General features: G+C 44.3%; 1 protein-coding gene across 7 annotated transcripts in view; it reads left to right on the top strand.

Annotated features, from left to right (window-relative positions):
• The first annotated feature begins 1,661 nt into the window (after positions 1 to 1,661).
• RAVER2 (ribonucleoprotein, PTB binding 2) overlaps positions 1,662 to 23,065 on the top strand; it is a 169,246-nt gene continuing 147,842 nt past the window's right edge. For 5 of the 7 annotated variants that reach the window (XR_010730442.1, XM_066268980.1, XM_066268977.1 and 2 more), the window contains exon 1: positions 1,662 to 2,057. Coding sequence is in view for 6 of the 7 variants with exons in the window: in XM_066268980.1 (XP_066125077.1) it covers positions 1,818 to 2,057 (240 nt within the window). In the remaining variant the exon portion in view is untranslated. The remainder of the gene's footprint in view (positions 2,058 to 23,065) is intronic. The other 2 variants (XM_066268976.1, XM_066268975.1) reach the window with 1 other exon arrangement.

The following is a 23,065-nucleotide window of genomic DNA, read 5'->3' as shown; positions in this document are numbered from 1 at the left end:
AGGAAGATTAGTAGTCATTATTTTGGGGTTACAGATGAATCTTTTTATATTATTAAGAGCATTACACTTTAGAATTAAGCAATCAGGCTCCATTTCTTCATATGTAAAATGAGAAAAATAGAAAGTTAAAACTGGATTATTGTGCAGAGTAAACGAAATATATGTAAGTACTAGAAATACGTGGAGGCACAGCTTGAGTACTGAATACTTAGTATTTTTAAAAATATTTTTTGTTAATTTTTTATTTATTCATTTTAGAGAGGAGAGGGAGAGACAGAGAGAGACGAGGGGAGGAGCTGGAAGCATCAACTCCCATATGTGCCTTGACCAGGCAAGCCCAGGGTTTTGAACCTGCAACCTCAGCATTTCCAGGTGGACGCTTTATCCACTGCGCCACCACAGGTCAGGCTTTTTGTTACATTTAAAATAGTTTCCTAGCCAGTCACCAGTGGCAGTAGCACAGTGAAGAGGGAATCCCCAGAGCACCTAGGCAACTGGTTAGATGGGGGGGGGGGAGGCGTCACTGGATGGATTCTGGGGTGCCCAGCTCTATCCAATGGTCCCAGGCTCTAGATCCCAAGGGCGCTGCCTCCACCCCAAGGTCGTGGTTGGAGCCCTAGTCAGGGCATATATGAGAAGCAATCAATGACACAACTAAGTAGGTAGGAGTTGATTTTTCTCTACCTCCCTCCTTCCTCTCTCTCAAAAAATAAAAATAGTTTTCTTAACAGAATAATATTGGTGTTAAGCAGCCCCTCTGACCCCCCCCCCCCGCGTGTATTTGCACGCTACACACTTAAGATGCATGGTTTCTCTTTGCTGATAGTCACTTGGGCTGATGCCAATCAAAGGCTACCAGATTGACCTGATAATATCACTTTGATAATTCTACAATGCAACTCTTCCTGTAAATTTCAATTAAAATAATGTTCCATTAGCGTATTCTCTAGCCCTCTGCCTTAGCTCTTCTCCCACTTAAGTCTTTTTTTTTTCAGCATTGCTTTATATGTTGCATATGCAACTATCCAGGGTGTATATCTTGGGAACTCTACATCAGGAACGGAGGGACGATCGAAGGACACTGGCTTTCTCATCCACACAGCTAGGAAAATTCTTTGCGATGAGGTGTTTCCAAAAATATAAAATTTCCTCCGAAATCTGTCCTTGTAATCCTTAGAAAATTTCAAATTTTATTTTTCATCGTAAACTAAGACCTTTTCGCCAAATATGCACACAGAAGGGTTGCGGGCTGGAGCCCGTAGGGCACCTCCCCAAGTTTGCGGAGACTGCATTCTGGTCTGCAGCCCCGGGGCAGCCCCAGCGCGGGAGCTTCGAGGGGAGCCCGGGCACAGAGGCGCTGTCCCGCGGGGTGGCCGCGCGGGGGCCGGCGCCTGGGATGAGTCCCCCTGGGGACCTGCCGGCGCAGGGAGCATACCCAGAGCCCTGCCTGGCAGCTGACTGAGGCGCTGCAGGCGGGAAGGATCCTGCCCCGCGGCGCCCGCACAGGTGTCTGTGTGGCTGCGCGGCCCCGGGGCGGGCGGGCTGGCGGGGAGGGCGCGGCCCGCGCGCGGGGGCCGAGGGGGCGGGCGGGGGCCCGAGGGGGCGGTTCCCGCGAGGTGGTTCTCCGCTCCTCCTCCGAGCTCAGGTTTCCCTCCCGCCCGCCGGCTGCTGGCTGCCGCGCCGCCTCCCCTCCCCCTCCCGGCTGGGCCCACTCTGCGGCCTCTGCCCGCCTCGCCCCCGCCGGGCCTCTTCCCGCTTTCTCTCTCCGCCTCCCCTCCAGCTTCCCGAGGAGCCCGCTGCCGCGGGGCGCCGGGAAGATGGCGGCGGCGGGAGGCGACGGCGGCGCGGGGGGCGCGGGCCTGGGCGGCACGGCGGGGTCGGGGTTGGAGCCGCGCGGGCCGGGCCCCTGCGCCGCGACGTGCGGGGACGCCGGGGGACCCGCGCCCCCCGCGCTGCACCCGGAGGAGGTCGCTGCGCGGCTGCAGCGGATGCGCCGGGAGCTGAGTAACCGCAGGAAGATCCTGGTTAAAAACCTGCCCCAGGACAGCAGCTGCCAGGTACTGGGACGGGGCTGGGCGACGACGCGGCCCGGGGGCAAAGCGGGGCTCCAGAGGGAGCCTGCCCGGAGGGCTCTGCTGCCCGGCGCCTTGTTGCGGTCAGGGGAGGAGGGTTCGGTGAAGAGTTAGGAAAACGGTCCGTCGTTTTCCCCCCGGCTCTGAGACTGCGGTGACCCTGCGAGGATGACAGATTAGGAAACAGGCTCGGAAAGGCGACGCAGCTTGTCTAACGTCAGGGAACCGGGGTCGTCGGCCTCCGAGCCCGGCCGGCTTTCTCCTTCCCCTGTGGCCCGCTGGGTGTGTGTGGGGGGAGGGGCGGGGGAGGGGAATTGTAGATGAAGGAGAATTGAGGCGAGCTGTGCAGCTCAGTTTTGGGTCCCAAGTGTTCACCGGAGCACCTTGAGAGGGGCCGAGGGGCCGGCCTGCGGTCCTCGGGACTTGGGTGTGTCATAGGGGCGCGGACTCAAGGGATAGCTGGGAGAGAGTTTTCCTGTCGCAGAAGCACTTGACCAAGTTTGTATGAAACAACTCTGTCCCTTCGGTTTGCTAAAGCCCCGGAATAGAGAGGTTATCACTCCGCCTTAGGGAATCTTGCAGCCTTCTTGTGCTTGCCGAGTACTGGAGGATTTATTCCTCAGTGACTCTGAGGAAGCTTAAAGATAGGCTACTTTGTGTCTTTGATCCAGATTAACTCTTGCTTTAAGATTAGAAGCTCTGCATTTATTTAACTACCCCTTCCCATTGTCGAGGGAACATACTCATTGTAGGAAAGCAAGAAAATACAGAGAAGTGAAAAGTGGGGAAATTGAAATCACCCATATTCTGATACTTAAAGATGATCATTGTTAGGATGGATACTAACTAATAACCTCTTCTCCTGTGAGTACGTATACCTATGTATTTTTGTTTCTCCAAAAAGAAAAAAAAATTAGTTCGTATCTTTGATTCTTCAGGGCTTCTTAATTGTCTACTTCATATGTAACTTGAATTTCTATATTTTGCGTAGATAGAGAGGGTGGGCTGTCCTGATAGTTGCAGATCTGGGCCAATTCATGTAGTTTCTCCTGTAACCATTCATTCTCATGGAATTGCAAGTGGACTGGCTATTGATAATTGCAGGGCAGTTTTCCCATGATCCATAAAATGATACTAGTGTCTCATTACTATGTAATTAGATCTTACATTGCCACTCATAATAAATGTCAGCATATAACTTTATAACCCATATGCATGAAGGGGCCATTTTGTTTCAAAAAAGCAATGTAAAGGAAGTATGCGTTAGCCTTGTATCTCATCTCTCTTTCAAATTTTCTGTATTTGTCCACTTCCCATCAGGCAGGTAATGTTTTGTGATGCTACCTTTAAGGATACCTGTAATGGACTGATTTCATAGAAGCAACTTTCTCCTCCCCATACAAGTAGAGGAGAGCAAGGAAGCTTGGGGGTGGGGGGAGGGCTTGGAAGAGGCAGATGGCATTTTTTTTAAAGAGCAAATTGAAGAAATAGCAGCTATGTGTAGATAATCGAGAAGAGAGATGGAGAAATATCTTGATTTCCTTTGTAGAATGTCATCTAAATTTGTTTCCTTGCATTCTGAAAATATTTAGACCCCAAATATTAGACAATTCTATGTAGTCTTACTTTGTTGTTGGAAACTTTCTCATTTCCTTTCTCAAGAGACATGAAAAAAATAGATCAAAGGATCTAATAAAAGAAACAGTTTTAATTACCTGGTGTTCATGATGGAGAGAGGTTTTATGAGAATTACACTGATTTGTATTTTTGTGATAGTTCTCTATTATGAACTTACGTTTAACCTAAATCTTAGGATTTTCACTAAGGTAGCAAGTATGAACTGGAAAATTGGTATAAGATCTATATGTCTAGATGAGTATTTTACTGCCAATAAAGTATCTTAAATTTTTATGTTAAGTTAAATTCTTATGCCATGTTTTTTGAAAGCTGGAGTTTCACCTAACAGCACAAAAAAAAAAAAAAAAAAAAGAAAAAGAAAGATAAACGGTTGTTAGGACCTAGAGACTTGTCTAGACCTTTTTCTATGATTTTCATAATAAAATGTTTTAATATTTATGATATATAGTTTTAAATTCTAAACAGATCGTTTGATTACAAATAACATTTGGTTTGTTTTTCCATCATCTTTGTACTTGTACCTCTCCTAGTTTTCTGATCACAATCATACTGTAACTATCAGTGATCTGTGTTACATAAATGAGTAGAATAGGCCAAAGTATTCTAGTTTCTAAGAACAATTAAAATGGAGTTTTTTCTTTAGATTCTTTTGATTGAGAATTGCTATCTTTATTGGCCCAATGAAACTAATATTTACTTAATCTTTTCCTCAAGATGTAATCTTTTCATGAATATATTCTACAAGGATTTTGGTATTTTATCTTTAATCTTAACAATTCTAATGTTTCTTTTTCTCTTTGTGGCTGCATTTTACTGTCATCTTACTAATGAAGATTTAACTTTAATTTTAGTTTGTGCCTTTTAGCCAATATCATCTGGCTAACCTACACATTTCCTTTTTTTTTTTTTTTTTTTGTATTTTTCTGAAGCTGGAAACGGGGAGAGACAGTCAGACAGACTCCCGCATGCGCCTGACTGGGATCCACCCGGCACGCCCACCAGGGGCAACGCTCTGCCCACCAGGGGGTGATGCTCTGCCCCTCCGGGCAGCCAGTCTAGCGCCTGGGGCAGAGGCCAAGGAGCCATCCCCAGCGCCCCGGCCATCTTTGCTCCAATGGAGCTTTGGCTGCGGGAGGGGAAGAGAGAGACAGAGAGGAAGGAGGGGGGGTGGTGGTGAAGCAAATGGGCGCTTCTCCCATGTGCCCTGGCCGGGAATCGAACCCGGGTCCCCCGCACACCAGGCCGACGCTCTACCGCTGAGCCAACCGGGCAGGGCCCACATTTACTTTTTATGAAATGACTAATATGGTTTTCAAAAAGTGAGTACTTTTTGTTTAGTTATTAAGTAATCAGATTTGTTTTTCTTTAGTGGAAGAGAAAGGTGGAGAGAGAGAGACAGGAACATCAGTCTGTTCCTGTATGTGCCCTGACCTGGGATCAAACCGGCACCCTCTGTTTTTGAGATGATGCTCTGAACTGTCTGGCCAAGGCAGTAATCAGATATTTTAAATACTCAAATTCTTGTTCTTCTCTAGAAGAGTCTATGTTTATTCATTCATTTATTCTAGAATACCACTTTCAGGATGAAGGTCATCCCAAACTCTAGGTCTCATACTGTATAGTTATGTCTCCAGGAAAGCTACAATGGTAACTGATAAGTAGGAGCCCAATAATATTTTTAAAACTTTTTGAAAAGATGGGTATAATCTTTATTAAACATTTTTATAAATCTTAACTTAAAATCTCAATTAAAAAAAAATTTTTGGTATAATAGATTTTTATTAGCATCTTACAACTCTATGCTTCCTATGATTAGAAGGCACACTGAAAATATTATTTTTAAATGGAAACTTTCAAAGATACATAGATACCTTACAGAAATACTAGCTCTAAAGAAAATGCACACCTTTATACTAATAGGTTCTCAAAAGCTGTCTCATTGAATAGTTCATCAGTGGTGGGATTCAGCTGGTTAGCACCATTTGGCAAACCGATACCTAATTTTTTGTTGGGTTCAGCGAACAGGTTGTTAAAATGGCACTTGTAATCAGGCTTCTAAAGTGGGCGCCTGGGCATCTGCCCGATGTCGAAATCACAAATTTACATTCCTTACTCTTTTTTAATGTTCATCTGTGCAACAGCGTATTCTAAGCGCCCATAGGTGAAAAAAAAAAATGCAAGTGAGGACGCCAACGAAGAAGCAATATGGAAATATCTTAACAGTTTTATTGTTTTGTGTCAGGTATTATTTAATATTTTTTCATTAATATTTAAAAATTCTTTCTTATAACAATCTAGTGTTGTGTACCTTTTAAATTCTTATTTAAGTATTAACAGTATGAAATAATAAACCGCCTTTCAGTATATTGTCTTTTTATACTTAAAACGGTCATTAGGGAAGAGAACCAGTTGTTAAATTATTTGAATCTCACCACTGGCTACTGTGCAGTCCATCGGGTGCTGTCTGGTCAGCCTCCTCTGCTTTCTCAAATCTTCCTAGCCCTCTGTGATTTTATAGTCTCAATTTTTTTTTTAAAGTGAGAGTAGGGGAGATATGTAGATAGACTCCCATATCAGTCCTGACCCAGATCCACCTGGCAATCCCATCTTGGGTGGATGCTCTGCCCATCTGGGGCTGCTCACAACCAAGCTATTTTTAGCACCTAAGGCAGAGAGGCTCCATGAAACCATCCTCAGCACCCTGGGCCAACGTGCTGGATTCAGTCTTACCACTGGCTGTGCGTGAGGGAGAGAGGGAGGGAGGGAAGGAGAGAGAGAGAGAGAGAGAGAGAGAAGGGAGAAGGGGGGAAAAACAGATGGTTGCCTCTCCTGTGTGCCTTGACCAGGAATCAACTAGAGCAGTGGTTCTCAACCTTTCTAACGCCGTGACCCCGCAATACAGTTCCTCATGTTGCAGTGACCCCAAACCAAAAAATAATTTTGGTGGCTACTTCATAACTGTAATTTTGCTACAGTTATGATTCGGAATGTAAATACCTGATATGCATTATGTATTCTCATTGCCTCTCCGCCTCTTAGGCTTCTGTCCTCTGGCGCTTGCTGCACCCACCCACTGATGACGTCAGCAAGTGCCGGACACATGCGCTGCTATGGACTGTAGAGTGTTCCCCCCCCCCTGCTTCCCCCCGCCCCTTAGGCCCCGGAAGGATGATGCAATCACATCTCCGCATGACCGCAGGCATTCAGTTTGGAACGCACATCCATAGCTGCATGTGTTCAAGCTGAGTAGCGCTGCAGACGGTAGCGCAGCTTCTTGATGGCTAAAGCCATCGGAAATATGTATTTTCCGATGGCTTTAGGTGACCCCTGTGTTTTGTTCGTTTGACCCCCGCCGGGGTCGCAACCCACAGGTTGAGAACCACTGAACTAGGGACTTCCACACGCAGGGTTGACAGTCTACCACTGAGCCAACCAGCCAGGGCCTATAGCCTCAATTTGGTCCATGTCCTTTTCATCTCTTAGGCATACTTAAAAATTTTCTGTTTGTCATCTATCCTTATTATTGTCCTTTTTCTTAGGTTTTAGTGTATCCTGCTTACTGATTTCCTTAAGAGAGCTTCTGAAGGCACAAATCTGATGTTACTCTCCTACTTGAAAAAGCAAACAAAAAATCCTTTCATTTCACATTCCTGACACTCTCAAACTTTTCCTCAATTGTTTATTAATTTGTCTCTTTTCTGCAAATTGTGAGGATAGTGAACCTGAATTAACTTTCTGAAAGAATGAAATTGCTTTGAAGATTCATATCCTGTCTGAAAAAATCATAATTTTATGTTCTAATAAAAGTGGATTTACTATAAAAGCATCAACTTAAACTTGTTTAACTCCCTTTCAAAATATTTTTTCATAAACTTGACACTTATGGAAGATGCACCATCTTTATCCTATGATTTTTTTATACTTGTATAGTCCCATAAAGTACTCAGAACTCAATTTGAAAACCATGACATGGTAGGGTAAAAATCTAAGATTGTAGGCATTTTGTGACTTGACCCCTGCCTACATTTTTTTTTCCCTGCCTACATTTTTAGTCTCATTTCTTATTAGTCCTGCACTGTAGTCTATTACAGTTTTTTTGGTAAAGTTAAAAAAAATTATTTACTGATTTTAGAGAGAGGGGAAAAACGGATGGGGGGAGAGGGAGAGAAATATCTATCTTTTGGTTTATATACCCTGACTGGGGATTGAACTGGCAGCAGTGCTCTAACCAATAGAGCTCTCCAGCCAGGGCTTCTACTATAGTTTTATCAAGATCCCTAGATTCCCCAGGTCCTTCATACCCCTGTGACTTGGTTATTTATAGTTATGTCTTTGAATCTTAAGTGTTTTTGAAAGTAATTATAGTGATTAGTTTATTGTGAATAATATTTATAATTATTATAATTATAGTGAATAATAACAATGTTGTGAACACTGATTCTTAGTCCAAATAGCCATTGTGTATGTGTTGAGTAGTCTTTTGCAACTCTGAATTAGAATTTTGATTAGTTAAGGTAATGCCCTAATGTGTTTTTTATTACATTTCTGCATTAATACTAGAGTTTCAGAATGGAGTAAACAGTGGTATTATTTCCTATATCATTTGAGTTCACTCAGTATTTTTCTTACATTTTGCAGATATGTGTATGTGTTTTGTTTAAAATGTAAAAGAGATTTTATTGTGTAATTAAAAAAAATGTGATATACCATATTTTTTGCTCCATAAGACGCACCTGACCATAAAACACACCTAGGGTTTTAAGGAGGAAAATAAAAAAATATTCTGAGCAAAATGGTGTGTTAAAATATTTAATAAAATACCGTATTTTTCGCTCCATAAGATGCACGAACATTTTCCCCTCCACTTTTGGGGGGAAAATGCATTATAAAGAGAGAAAAATATAGTACTTAGGGCTGACAGTCAAAATCATTAATAGAAAAAATAGTCTATTGTCTCACTCTGTGTATTAACTTTCATTTCAAAGTTTTCTATTATGGTGGTTAATTGAGGATTATCAATTCACAGAGGTCTATTTGAAAGCATAGTGTTATCAACCAAGGGCTTTTTAGAATAACAAACCACCAAATGTAGGAAACTGGTTGATTTTCTTCTTAAAAGCTACTTATTCCCATTTTACTTTTCTATTATTCAAAAACCAATAGAATTTTTTCACATGCTTTGTTCTTTAACTGAGATTTAAAAATATACATTGTTTCTTCTAACAATGTATTCAGTAATTATTGTTCTTTTAAAAAAGTGCTGTTATTTACCTCTTTTCTCTGACAATACTGGGATGATTTCATACTTTGAAATTATTCCTTCTTTTCACTGATAATGCCATTTTATCGAATGCCTTTTCTGCATCTATTGATATGATCATAAGATTTTTGTTCTTTGTTTAGTTGATGTGGCATATTACATTGATCTATTTCTGTATGTTGAACCATCCTTGTGTTCCTGGAATGGATCCTACTTGATTGTGATATATTATTTTTTTGATATGTTGTTGTATTCAATTTGGTAGTGTTTTGTTCAGGATTTCTGCATCTGTATTCATTGGAGATACTGGTTTATAGTTCTTTTTTGTGTTGTCCTTGCCAGGTTTTGGTATGAAGGTTATGTTGGCCTCATAAAATGTGTTGGGGAGTATTGCTTCTTCAACTAATTTTTGGAAGACTTTGAGAAAGATGGGTTCCAAATCTTCTTTGAATGTTTGGTAGAATTCACCAGTGTAGCCTTCGGGTCCTGGACTTTTGTTTTTTGGGAGGTTTTTGATCATTGTTTCTATTTCTTCCCTGTTTATAGGTCTATTTAGGGTTTCCACTTCTTCATGGCTCAGTCTAGGAAGATTGTATAGTTTTAGGAATTTATCTGTTTCTTCTGGGTTGTTGAATTTAGTGGCATATAATCTTTCATAATATTCTACTATGATTTGTTGTATATCTATAATATCTGTGGTAATTTCTCCTTTTCCATTTCAGATTTTGTTTATATTAGTCTTTCCTCTTTTTTCCTTAGTGAGTCTAGCTAGTGGTTTGTCGATTTTATTGATCTTTTCAAAGAACCAGCTCTTTGTTGTATGAATTTTTTCTATATTGTTTTTGTTCTCTATTTCATTTAGTTCTGCTCTAATTTTTATTACTTCCTTTATTCTGCTGACTTCGGGTTGCCATTGTTCTTCTTTTCTAGTTCCTTAAGATGCGATGTTAAGTTGTTTATTTGGGATTTCTCTTGTTTTCTTTTTTTTCTTTCTTTTTTTATTTTTTTTATTTTTCTGAAGCTGGAAAGGGGGAGGCAGTCAGACTCCCGCATGTGCCCGACCGGGATCCACCTGCATGCCCACCAGGGGGCGATGCTCTGCCCCTGTGAGGCATCGCTCTGTTGCATCCAGAGCCATCTTAGCGCCTGAGGCAGAGGCCACAGAGCCAACCCCAGTGCCCGGGCCATCTTTGCTCCAATGGAGCCTTGGCTGCGGGAGGGGGAGAGACAGAGAGGAAGGAGAGGGGAAAGGGTGGAGAAGCAGATGGGCACTTCTCCTGTGTGCCCTGTCCGGGAATCAAACCCAGGACTCCTGCACGCCAGGCCAACGCTCTACCACTGAGCCAACTGGCCAGGACCTGGATCTCTCTTGTTTCTTGATATAAGCCTGTAATGATATAAACTTCCCTCTTATTACCGCTTTTGCTGCATCCCAGAAATTTTGATATGTTGTGTTGTCATTTTTATTTGTCTGTATATATCTTTTGATCTCTGCTTTTATTTTTTCTTTGACCCAGTCATTTTTTAGAAGTATGTTTTCTTTTTCAGACCTTTGGATTTTAATTTTTTTAGTTTGTAAAGTTTTTAAAGTAATTATGTTAACATGGATTCAAGTGTCCCCCTCAGTATTTTAACACTCTCACCCCCCACGACAACATGCTCCCCATTATACCCCCTTAGAAGTATGTCGTTCAATTTCCACATTTTTGTGGGTTTCTTTACTTACTTTGTGCAGTTGAACTCTAATTTCAAAGCCTTATGGTCAGAAAGTATGCTTGATATAATTTCAGTCTTTCTGAATTTGTTGATGTTTTGTGGCCCAACAGATGGTCTATCCTTGAGAATGTTCCATGCACACTGAAGAAGAATGTATAACCCAATGTTTTGAGATGAAATGTCCTGTAATTGTCTGTTATGTTCATTTGGTCCAATGTGTTGTTTAAGGCCGATATTTCTTTATTGAATTTCTTTTTGGATGATCTATCTAAAGCTGTCAATGGTGTGTTGAAATCACCAAGTCTGAATGTGTTTTTGTCTGCTTCTATGTTTAGATCAGTTTGTAGACTTCTTATATATTTTGGTGCTCCATGGTTTGGTGCAGATCTATTAAGAAATGTTATGTCTTCTCATACAATTTCCCCTTTATCATTATGAAATGTCCATCTTTGTCTTTGGTTACCTTTGTTGTCTTGAAGTCAGCATTGTCAGCTATGAGTATGGCTACATCTGCTTTCTTTTGGATATTACTTGCTTGGAGAATTGTTTTCCAATCTTTCACTTTGAGGCTACTTTTTTTCTTGCAGCTTAGATGTGATGGGTATACAACATAATCAGCCACTTAAATACTATAAAAAATGTTTACCTGAAACCTGTGTACTCTTATTGATCAATATCACCTTATTAAATTTAGTTTTCTAAATAAAAAAAAGGATGACATTTTGTTTCCTTCCAAAAGTTTTCTTTCTTTCTTTCTTTCTTTCTTTCTTTCTTTCTTTCTTTCTTTCTTTCTTTCTTTCTTTCTTTCTCTCTCTCTCTCTCTCTTTCTTTCTTTCTTTCTTTCTTTCTTTTTTTGTGGCAGAGAGAGAGAGAGTTAGAGAGAGGGACAGACAGGGACAGACAGACAGGAAGGGAGAGAGATGAGAAACATCAATTCTTTGTGGCTCCTTAGTTGTTCATTGATTGCTTTCTCATATGTGCCTTGACTGTGGGCCTTCAGCAGACCGAGTAACCCCTTGCTCAAGCCAGCGACCTTGGGTCCAAGCTGGTGAGCTTTGCTCAAACCAGATGAGCCCACGCTCAAGCTGGCAACCTTGGGGTCTCAAACGTGGGTCCTCCACATCCCAGTCCAACGCTCCATCCACTGCACCACCAGCTGGTCAGGCCAAAAGTTACTTTTCTTAATGTAGTTTAATGACTTAAAAGTTAATGTATTGTCCTGACCGGTTGGCTCAGTGGTAGAGCGTTGGCCTGGCATACAGGAGTCCTGGGTTCGATTTCCTGCCAGGGCACACAGGAGAAGCACCCATCTGTTTCTCCACCCCTCCCCCTCTCCTTCCTCTCTGTCACTCTCTTCCCCTCCCGCAGCCAAGGCTCCATTGGAGCAAAGTTGGCCCAGGCGCTGAGGATGGCTCCATGGCCTCTGCCTCAGGCGCTAGAATGGCTCTGGTTGCGACAGAGCAACGCCCCAGATGGGCAGAGCATCACCCCCTGGTGGTCATGTCGGGTGGATCCCGGTCGGGCGCATGCGGGAGTCTGTCTGACTGCCTCCCTGTTTCCAACTTCAGAAAAATACAAAAAAAAGAAAAAAGTTAATGTATTATCTTTTTAGTGTAGTTAATCAGAGTTGAATATGGCTTCTACTTTTTTTTCCATGTACGTATTTTATTGTCCTATGCCCAATGTAACAAGGACACTGAAAGCTGCTAGAGGAATATACCTCTAGATTTCTGGGACACTATTGGCTGTAGACGTTTTGGTTTTGGCAGAAATTCTTGAAATGTTTCAGCCATGCTTGTTCTCTGTTCTGAAAAGATTCAAGAAGAGGAGTACTTTGTGGTTAGCATCTCATCACTAAGTGTTAACAAGCCATCTAAAGAAGTCTCAGGTGATTTATAGACCATTTCCTATGGCTTACAAATTATTTTTGGCCTTGCAACACATTTTCCCACAGAAAGAATATGGTAGGTGGCATTTAGTCTGGCCAGCTAGCATTTTAACATCTGTTAGGCTATGATCAACATCTAATCAGCTTTGTACAGGAACAGAGATTCCCCCCAGCTTCAACTCATTCATGGGTGCACCTGTGTACCATGTCAGAGGCTTACGAAGGAGCTTTATTTAGGGGGATTGTTCTTTAAATGAACAAGATTCAGAAGATCAGGGAAGTATTAATGAGATCAGCTTTGATGGAAGGTTGTTTTGCAAAAGGAGCTCCTATCACTAACCCCTAAAGTTTTGTCTCTTAATTCTTATCTTCCGTAACTTACAGCTAGTGGCCCCATAGGCTTCTGGAGCTTATCTCTTACCTGTGGGCAAAAGATTTATTGCTGAGCTATACTTAGCCCTGCTGAAGCAGAAAAATGAAATGTAAAGAAGGAAAACAAAATTATTTAAATTTAAGGATTATAAAATTGTTTACCAGGGACCCTGGCTCTGTTTGTATTTTGTTTGCCTAAAGAGGCAATTGCCTTAGTCTAAGTCTAAGAGGACCAGGTGTGCCATAGCTGGATGACTCAGTTGGTTGAATCAATGTCCTGAAATACAGACATGGCCAGTTCAATCCTTAGTTGGGGCACATACAGAAGTAGATTGATATTTGTCTCCCTCTCTCCCCCTTCCTCTCTCTAAAATCAATTTAAAAAGTAAAATGGACCAGATGCACTGAGAGGGGTAGAAAGTGAGAAGTGGGTAAATTAGACCACCTAGAACACTTGTCTATACTATATATTTTGCCTCCTGATTATCTGCAGTGGATCATCCTTGGTTGCTGTGCTGGATATCTTCTGTGTGGAAAATAGCTGTGTTAGGCTTGCTCGCCGGTTTACCTGCTGCAAGCACTTGACTTGATTGGTGCATAAACACATGGCAGCACCATGTGTAGATAATCTATGTAAGACTATGGGTGCCTGTGCTCAGGGCATATTGTAGATGGTGGATTATGAATTGCCTGCCCATCACTGTGAGGGGTCGTATTTGCTGTTTGTTTGCCTGAGAAGTGATTTCCCTTGCCTGTTTGCTCATCTGCCATTGTGAGACTTTATTAAACGATAATGGCCCAATGCTTTCTGGCTCCACAGTTTCTTTACCATCTGCCTGAATTTGGTATGAATTCGCTTCACCTCAACCACCAGCATTACATCTGATGTAGCAGGCAGGATTCGGATCATATTGGTAATGAAGCTGCCAATACCCTTTGAAGGGTGGGATAAAGAAGTGGCTGTTCCCTATGGCTGTCCTTTTGGGGCTGTGGGCTGACTGTTTTATATAGCCCTGTGAGCAGAAACTGAGAGCTGTGTGCGTGAGGCTGCCGGAGTTTGAGATTTCCAGGATGAGCTGCAGACTGAGTTCTGATAGCAGTGTGAACTGCAACTTTTGCTGGAAAAAGAGGCCAACCACTTTCGAGAGCTACAGTGTGAGATGCAGGCTGAACACCAACAGTGCCTGGAACTGGAATAATTGATGGAGAAGGAATTGTGGTTTCGTGAGCTGCAATTTGCCCTAGAAGCTGAACGTTGGTAGCGACAGTTGTTAGAGAAACAACTGCTGGTTCAAGAGCTCAAAATTCAGCTTCAGGCTAAGAGCTGGCAGCCACAGGAGCCAAAGTGGGCGCCGAAGAAGGAGCAGCATCCGTGCCAGTGGAGTGGCTCTGAGTTAGCAGTTGTAGTCATTTCTGACTTTTCTGAGGAGGAAGTTTGGGCTGAAACTGCTGTCTGCAGACTCAGAGGCCCACTGGTGGTCACCTAGGAGGTAAAAACCCAGCAGCCAAGAGACCCTCAGGGGCAGGCAAAAGCTCCTCCCCAGGTAGTGGAGTACTCTGTGGCCCAGCCCTACACCCAGGCAGACCTGATGGAGTTGGCGGTGCAATTCAGGCAGAAATCTACTGTAATACTAGTTGTCGAGGCCAGGCAGGTCCATGTTGGATTCGGGCATATGGTAGAGAAACTGTGAAGCCAGAAAACATTGGCCATTCCCGTTTAATAGAGTCTTGCAACGGCAATGAGCAAACTGCCAGGGGAAAACTGCTTCTCAAGCAAACAGCAATGAGCAGGCAGTCTGCAATCCACAGTCAACACTGAGCACAGCACCCATATCCCTACATAGACAATACACTTGTGGTGCTGCCACATGCTCACGCACTAATCAAGCAAAGTGCTTGCAGCCAGTAAACCAGTGAGCAAATCTAACACAGTTGTTTTCCCAACATTCCACCCCTTTAGGCTTGCTCACTTCACAGTCTACATGTCTGAGATCTTCCGTGATGATCCCTGTGTGAGGAGTGAGGTACATTACATAAACAGAGTCTTCAGCAACAGCACAAGCACACAATAATTACAAAGGTGCCCTTCACAATGTCTCCCTGAGCACTCTGCCCAGAGAGTTAACTGGGGGCCTGCCTCTAGCTCCCTACCTCACACTAGGTGGAAGGCCTGTATAGTCTAGGGCAAGGGTTGGGAACCTTTTTGGCTGAGAGAGCCATGAACACCACATATTTTAAAATGTAATTCCGTGAGAGCCATACAATATGTTTAACACTAAATACAAGTAAATGTGTGCATTTTATGTAAGACCAACACTTTTAAAGTACAGTAAGTCTCTGAATTCTTTTTAATAACGTTATGCTGTTGCTAACCAATGATGATTTAAAGTACTTCTTATCATTAATGCGACTTCTGGTGCTGCATGGTTTTGCTGATGGCTTTGTAGTCTGGTTGATACATGGTGAGGTTAAGCTTCATGCAGGCGTTGAGACTTCCATCCGTTAAATGTGATCGTAGGTTGGTCTTAATGTTCTTTAGATGTGAGAAAGACTGCTCACATGCATATATGGAGCCAAACATTGTCAGTACAGCAATACTCACACGCTGCAGTGTGTGGTATGTGACGGGAAGCGCATTCCATGTTTTGACAATCCGCTGATCCGCGGGTTGAAGTTTTTTCATTTCTCCCCACTTGTGTTTGCTCACCAACTCTGCTTGCTGTCGTGCAAGTCTTTCCAAATCTTCATTCAGTGACTTGAACTTATTCACCCACATGTCTGAGGCCTTCAGGTCAGCAGCTTGTAGCTCAAAATCTCTGACGGAGACACTGAGGTTATAACTCAGGTCGGCGCTGTCCACTGCACACTCGTGTGGATTGGTGAACTTAAAAAGACAAGTGTGCTCACAAAATTCTCCAAAGCGCACTTTGAATGACTGCAGGAGATTAGATGTGAAGCCCGCTAGCTGCTGGAGATCAAGATGTTGAGCGGGCCTGACCTGTGGTGGTGCAGTGGATGGAGCGTTGAACTGGAACTCTGAGGTCGCCGGTTCGAAACCCTGGGCTTGCCTGATCAAGGCACATGTGGAAGTTGATGCTTCCTGCTCCTCCCCCCTTCTTCTCTTTCTCCCTCTTTCTCTTTCCCTTTCTCTCTCTCTCTCCTCTAAAAATTGAATAAAATCTTTAAAAAAAAAAAAAAAAGATGTTGAGCAGGGTCACTTGCTGTGCGTGCATCTTTAAACTCTCCCAGTTTTTCAAAGTGTAGTAAATGACCTGTTTCAATGTCAGTGATGGAGAGTTCCAGCTTATTTTCAAATGCACACACTGCTTGTTGAAGGAATAAGACTGTATTTCTAATGCCTTGCATTTTCACATTGAGTTGGTTCAGATGTTCAGTCATGTCCATGAGATAGTAGAACTTCAGGAGCCATTCAGTGTTAGCTAACTCAGGATGCTCGACGTTTTTCATGTCAAGAAACGTCCAGATTTCGCTCAGACAAGCTGCGAAACGGCTGAGCACCTTCCCTCTTGACAACCAACGCACATTGCTGTGCAGAAGCAGACCAGGATAATTATTCCCAACTTCATCCAGCAGTGTTTTAAACTGGCGATCATTTAAAGCTTGGGCAACAATAAAGTTGACCACCCGAATGACCAGTGACATCACCTCACCAAGCTGCTCGCCACACATCTGAGCACAAAGTGCCTCCTAATGTAGGATGCAGTGAAAACTTAGGATGGGTCTCTTTTCATATTCATGAAGCACTACAAATTCTCTGTTTTTCCCCACCATGCTTGGAGTACCATCAGCACACACTGAAATAAGTTTATCCATCGGTAGATTTTTTTTCTTTAGCGAACTCAGTGAAAGACTTCCATAAATCCTCCACTCTTGTTGTCTCTTTCATAGGCAAAACAGCAAGACTTTCCTAATGTAGTGTGTCACCGACAGCATACCTTGCAATTAGGCTGAACTGGGATAAATGGCTTATGTCTGTTGACTCATCCAAAGCGAGAGAAAAGAATGGTGCTGCATTTATGTCCTTCACTTGTGTTGCCTCAATTTGATTTTCCATCATGATGGTATGATCGTGAACAGTTCTTGCTGACAGAGGCATGTCTTTTATTCGTTTGATTATCTTGTCTTTATCTGAAAAGTCGTCAAAAAGTTCATTGGCAAATCAAACATGAATGTTTTGGCATACTCCCCATCTGTGAATGGCTTTCCATTTCTCATAATTGCTAAAGCACTAGCAAAGCTAGCCGAATTCCAGTCACCTTGTTGGGTCCAAACACAGAGTTGCTGCTGACTAGTTTGCACTCTGCACAGTAGCTCTTGACATGCTTTCTTCTGCTGTCCCCCGCTGGATATTTCAATGCAAATGTAGTTAGTATGGTGTGTGTCGAAGTGCCATATATTTGACCGTTTCATTGATGCAATTTTATCATTCTGTATTAGACACACTGCAGAACCTGCTCTCTCCACAAAGGCGAATTCCTCTGTCCATTCCTGCTGAAAAGTACCATACTCCTCATCTTTTTTTCTTTTAGCCATCTTCTTCGTCAGAAGGGTTTCTGCAATTAGTTAGCTGACTACTTGATTAAAAGGAGGGAAGTTTACCTCCTGACCTCACAATGACCCGTGTACGTAAAGCATTATCCAATAAAAATTTGGTGTTGTCCCAGAGGACAGCTGTGATTGGCTCCAGCCACACGTAACCATGAACATGAGCGGTAGGAAATGAATGGATTGTAAAACATAAGAATGTTTTATATTTTTAACATTATTTTTTAAAGATTTTTCTGCAAGCCAGATGCAGCCATCAAAAGAGCCACACCTGGCTCGCGAGCCATAGGTTCTCGACCCCTGGTCTAGGGCTATGTCCATTGAAGAAAATGTCCTTGGTGTGCCTCTGCAACTGAATGGGAACAGCTACCTGGTGCAGGAGGACCTCCACTGGAGCTGGGGCCCCCCATTGATGTTTCTTATTTAAAATCTGGAGTAGTGTCCACAAGTGGCAAGACCGTCCAGTAAGGGAGCTGGTGCCCCTCTCTGGATGCAGTCCAGGAGTCCATTATACTGCTCAATGATCAGTCCACGATAGATAATGCAGCTGTCTGTGCAGATCACCCAAGGTAAAAGTCCATTACAAAACCTAGCTACACAGTTCTTTATTAACGGACCTCAGCACCTTTCATAGTGCTCTGTCCATTGCCATAAGCCCCAGCCAAACCCCTCAGAGTTCCAAGCTCACAGGGCCTGGTAGAGTCAAACACATTCAAGGTCTGTGCTGCCTTGACAGTTCTCTTAGCTGTTGCTACAAAATCAAACAAAGAAACAAAAACCTATTCTAATGCCAACACCTGCTGCACATTAGAAGGGGACCAGTGGATTGCCAATTTCACTTGGGTTCTCCAACCCCCTGCGTATTCCTGTTGGATAGGTCCCTCGGCCTTCCCTCTATTCATACTGGGACAATGGGTCTTGGGGATTCTCCTCTTCCACAACTGTCTCTAACAATCTTGCAACTGTGCAACCCAAACACCAGCCATTTTCTTGGCAGCTGCCAGGGCTGCCCGCTTTCCCTGTGGCTGGAACCTCTGTTGCTGTTTAAGCTGCTGCCAAAGCTCTAACAGGACTTTATTAGATCTGCCATCTAATTTCTCTTTATCTGCCCCAGCCATGATCAGATCTACCCACATCTGTATTCAGGTAGCCTTTACAGGCCCATTTGTCTTATTAGTTGGAGGGGGCAGCATGGGCAGCAGCCCTCACAGCTTTAGGATTCCATGCTGCCTCCAGCTCCCCCAAATCTGCTATCATCTGTGTAATTGTGTTGTTAGGCTGCCCCACATGGGGGCCCAAGATAGCCACTCATGACCCAAAAAGGGCTGACGGGGTGCTACACAGAATAAGGTCCCTCTATCCCTGCCATAAACACTTCCTCATCTGGCCCACAGGACCTTGGATTGAAAGCAGCGTTCTTCATTTCTAGTTTCTGAGGGGCTAGGGGCAGCTCCATTTATGACTGCCACCGACTCACTGCCTCTAGCATGTCCCCAGCATTCTACTAGACCAGTGGTCGGCAAACTCATTAGTCAACAGAGCCAAGTATCAACAGTACAACGATTGAAATTTCTTTTGAGAGCCAAATTTTTAAGCTTAAACTATGTAGGTAGGTACATTGTTATTAACTTAAGGTACTCCTAAGCTGGCCTTTGCTAAAAACATCCTCAATCTGATTGAGCTGCATGTGGCTGCAAGCTGTGGTTTGCTGACCACTGTACTAACCTGTATGAATGGCAGCCATCACCCACTCTAATAAGGTATGGTTTCCTGGGTTGTCATGGCAGTTCTGAAGACGCTGCATCAAGGAGGAGTGTGTGGTAATGGCGGCCAGTGTCTCCATCTCTGGTCTGGAGAGCATGATGCCATCCACCTCTGTGTCCCACAACCATAACAACCAGGCTGCCCAAGGCTTGGTGGGTTCCTGAGTTGTGCCTGCAACCCCATCAGGTCTGCCTGGGTGTAGGGCTGGGCCACAAGTGCTCCACTACCTACAGAGGTGGTTGTGCCTGTCCCTGAGGTTCTCTTGGCTGCTGGGTATTTACCTTCTGGGTGACCACCGCTGGGCTCTGAATCTGTGGGTGGCAGTTTCAGCCTGAACCTCCTCCTCAGAAGAGGAGGAGTTGGAAACACCTGTTCCCACTGACTCAGAAACACTCTGCCAGCACAGGTGCTGCCCCTTCTTTGGCGACTGCTTCAACTCCTGTGGCTGCCGGATCTCAGCCTGAAGCTGAGACTCGAGCTCTTGAACTCACTGTTGTTTCTCCAAGAACTGTAACTGCCAATGTTCAGCTTCCAGGGCAAACTGTAACTCACAAACCCTTCTCCAGAGATCGTTCCAGTTCCAGGCACTGTTGGTGCTCAGCCTGCATCTCACTCTACAGCCCTCTAGAGCTGTCGGCCTCCTTCTCCAGCACCCATTCCAGTTCACACCATCACTGGTTCTCAGCCTGTAGCCTGACCTGCAGTTCTCAGATCTGCAACATTTCTCCAATGAAAATTTCAGCTCATGCTGCTGTTGGTGCTCAGTCTGCAGCTCATCCAGGAGCTTTTGATCTCAGGCAGCTCTTGCACAGAGCTTATGGTTTCTTCTCCTAGGGCTGTAAAAAACACCCAGCCCAGGGCCCCCAAAAGGACAGCCATGGGGAACCACATGCTGGAGAACAACGACGACTCCTCTATCCCACCCTTCAAGGGTGTTGGTGGTTCCTACCAATCTGATCTGAATCCTGCCAACTACACCAGATATGATGCTGCTGGTGGCTGAGGCCAGGCAGGTCCACATTGGATTTGAGCAGATGGTAGAGAAACTGTAAGGCCAGAAAGCATCGGGCCATTCCCATTTTATTGAGTCTCACAACAGTAACAAGAAAACTACCAAGGGAAAACCACTTCTCAGGCAAACAAAGAGCAAAAATGGCCCCTCACAGTGGTGGGAAGGCAATCCACAATCCACCATTCGCAATCCTTATTAAGCGCAAGCACTCATAGCCTTACATAGACTATGCACATGTAGTGCTGCTACATGCTCACATGCTAGTTAAGCAGAATGCTTGCAGCCATTAAACCAGTGAGCAAGCCTAACACAGCTGTTTTCCCAACACCCACTGAGCCCCTGGCAGCCTGGTTGCTGTGGTTGTGGGACACAGAGTGGATTGCATCATGTTTTCTGGGACAGAGATGGAGAAATTGGTCACCATTACCACACACTCCTCATTGAGGCAGCATCTTCAGAACTGCCGTGACAACTCAGGAAACCATACCCTATTAGAGTGGGTGATGGCTACCATTTGTATGGTCTGGCAGAATGCTGGAGACTTGCTGGGGTCAATGAATCAGTAGAAGTCCTATAGTGAGCTGCCCCAGGCCCTTCGGGAACTAGATATGAAGAATGTTGCTTTCAACTTGAGGTCCCATGGGCCAGGTGAGGGTGTTTACAGCAGGGATCAGGGACCTTATTTTCTGTAGCATCTCGTCAGCCCTTTCTGGGTCACTAGTGGCTATCTTGAGCCCCTATTGGGGCAGCCCATCAATGTGGTTACACAGATGATTGCAGATTTGGGGGACCTGGAGGCAGCACAAAATCATAATGCAGTGAAGGCTGCTGCTCATGCTGCCCCACAACTAATAAGAAAAATGGGTCTTTAAAGGTTACCCAAACACAGATGTGGGTGGATTTGATCATGGCCAGAGCAGATAGAGAGAAATTAGATAGCAGGTTTCATTAAGTCCTTTTAGAGCTTTGGTGGCAGCTTGAGTCAGAACAGATGTTCCAGCTGCTGAAAAAGCGGGGAAAACCGGTGGCCCCAGCAGATGCCAAGAAAATGGCTGGTGTTTGAGTTGCACAGTTGCAGGATTATATGATGGAGACAGCTGTGGGAGAGGAGGATGGATCCCCAAGACCCATTTTCCCAGTTTGAACTGGGGGAAGGCTGAAGGACCCATCCAACAGGGACAGGCAGGGGGTTGGAGAACCCATGTGAAATTGGCAGTTTACTAGTCTCCTTCTAATGTGCAGCACGTGTTGGCGTTAGAAGATAATAGTGCTTTTTTGCAGCAGCAGCAGTTAAAGAGAACTGTCAGGGTGGCACAGGGCTTGACTGTGTTGACCCTGACAAGCTCTGTTAGCTTGCTGAGGGGTTTGGATGGGGCTTGTGGCAACAGATAGAGCATTTATGCAACAGCGCTGAGGTCCATTATTAAAGAGCTGTATGTCTAGTTGCCTGCAATGGACTTCCACCTTGGGTAATTTGCACAGACAGCTGGCCTGTCTATCGTGGACTGGTCATTAAGTGGTATAATGGACTCTTGGACTGCAACCAGAAGGGGGAACCGACTCCCTTGCTGGATGGACATGCCACTTGTGGACAGTACTATGAGAGACCGTGAAGGGAGGGGCCCCAGCTCCAGTGGAGGCCCTCCTGCACTGGGAAGCTGTTCCCATCCAGTTGCAGAGATGCAGCAAGTACATTTTCTTCAATGGACATAGCCCTGGACTGTACAAGCCCTCCCACCTATCTGGGGTAGGGGGCTAGAGAAAGGCCTCTGCTAACTCTCTTGGCAGAGTGCTCAGGGAGACATTGTGAAGGGTACCTTTGTAATTATTGTTATTATTGTATAGCTTGTGCTTTGTAATTCTGTTGCTGTAGCCTGTACTATTTTTGTTTACCTAATGTACCTCACTCCTCACACAGGGATTACTGCAGAAGATAGCTGTCACATAGATTGTGAGGTGAGTAACCCTAAAGGGGTGGAATGTGTGGAAAACAGCTGTGTTAGGCTATTTGTGCTCACTGGTTTACTGGCTGCAAGCGCTTTGCCTAATTAGGGCGAGAGCACATGGCAGTGCCTCGTGTGTATAGTCTATGTAAGGCTTTGGGTGCTTGTGCTCAGGGTGGACTGTGGATGGTGGATTGTGGGCTGCCTGCCTGCCACTGTGAGGGTTCGTTTTTACTGTTCGTTTGCCTGAGAGGAGGTTTCCTCTGCCTGTTTGCTCATCCACTATTGCGAGACTTTATTAAACAGTAATGGCCCAACCCTTTCTGGCTCTGTAGTTTCTCTACCCTCTACCCGTCTGCCCGAATTCAGTGCCAATCCACTTGGCCTCAACCACCAGCATTACACTTCTATTGGTTCCTCCAGATCTATCTATACCCTTCTCACCTGCTCTGTGTCCTGGGAAGCTAAACTGTACTGAGGATTGTATTAACAAAGCTTTCTTATCCTCTGGCTTCTGGTTGCATTTGGCCAGATCAAGGGCAGAGAAGAGAGAGAGAGTGGAGCACTTATTCACCCAGCTCCCGCTCTACCAGGTTATTGTGCCTTGACTGCTTCTTGTTTCAGAGGGCACATATGATCTCTTTCCAATGGCACTTTCCCATGCATCTAAGCTCTCTCTGGCTTGTTGTAAGCATTCCCCTTGCCTCCTTAAGCTTAGGGAGTTGTTGAGGACTTGCTAGTAAAAGGATTTCTTTAAACTTTTATAAAGTCTCTTTTAAAAATTCTCTCTACTTAGTTTTTGAGTGTGCTCTCTTTTTCTTGCTGAGACATACT

Source organism: Saccopteryx bilineata, chromosome 3 (assembly GCF_036850765.1).
Source record: "Saccopteryx bilineata isolate mSacBil1 chromosome 3, mSacBil1_pri_phased_curated, whole genome shotgun sequence".
NCBI lineage: Eukaryota > Metazoa > Chordata > Mammalia > Chiroptera > Emballonuridae > Saccopteryx > Saccopteryx bilineata.
This window is presented reverse-complemented; position numbering and strand designations above follow the sequence as displayed.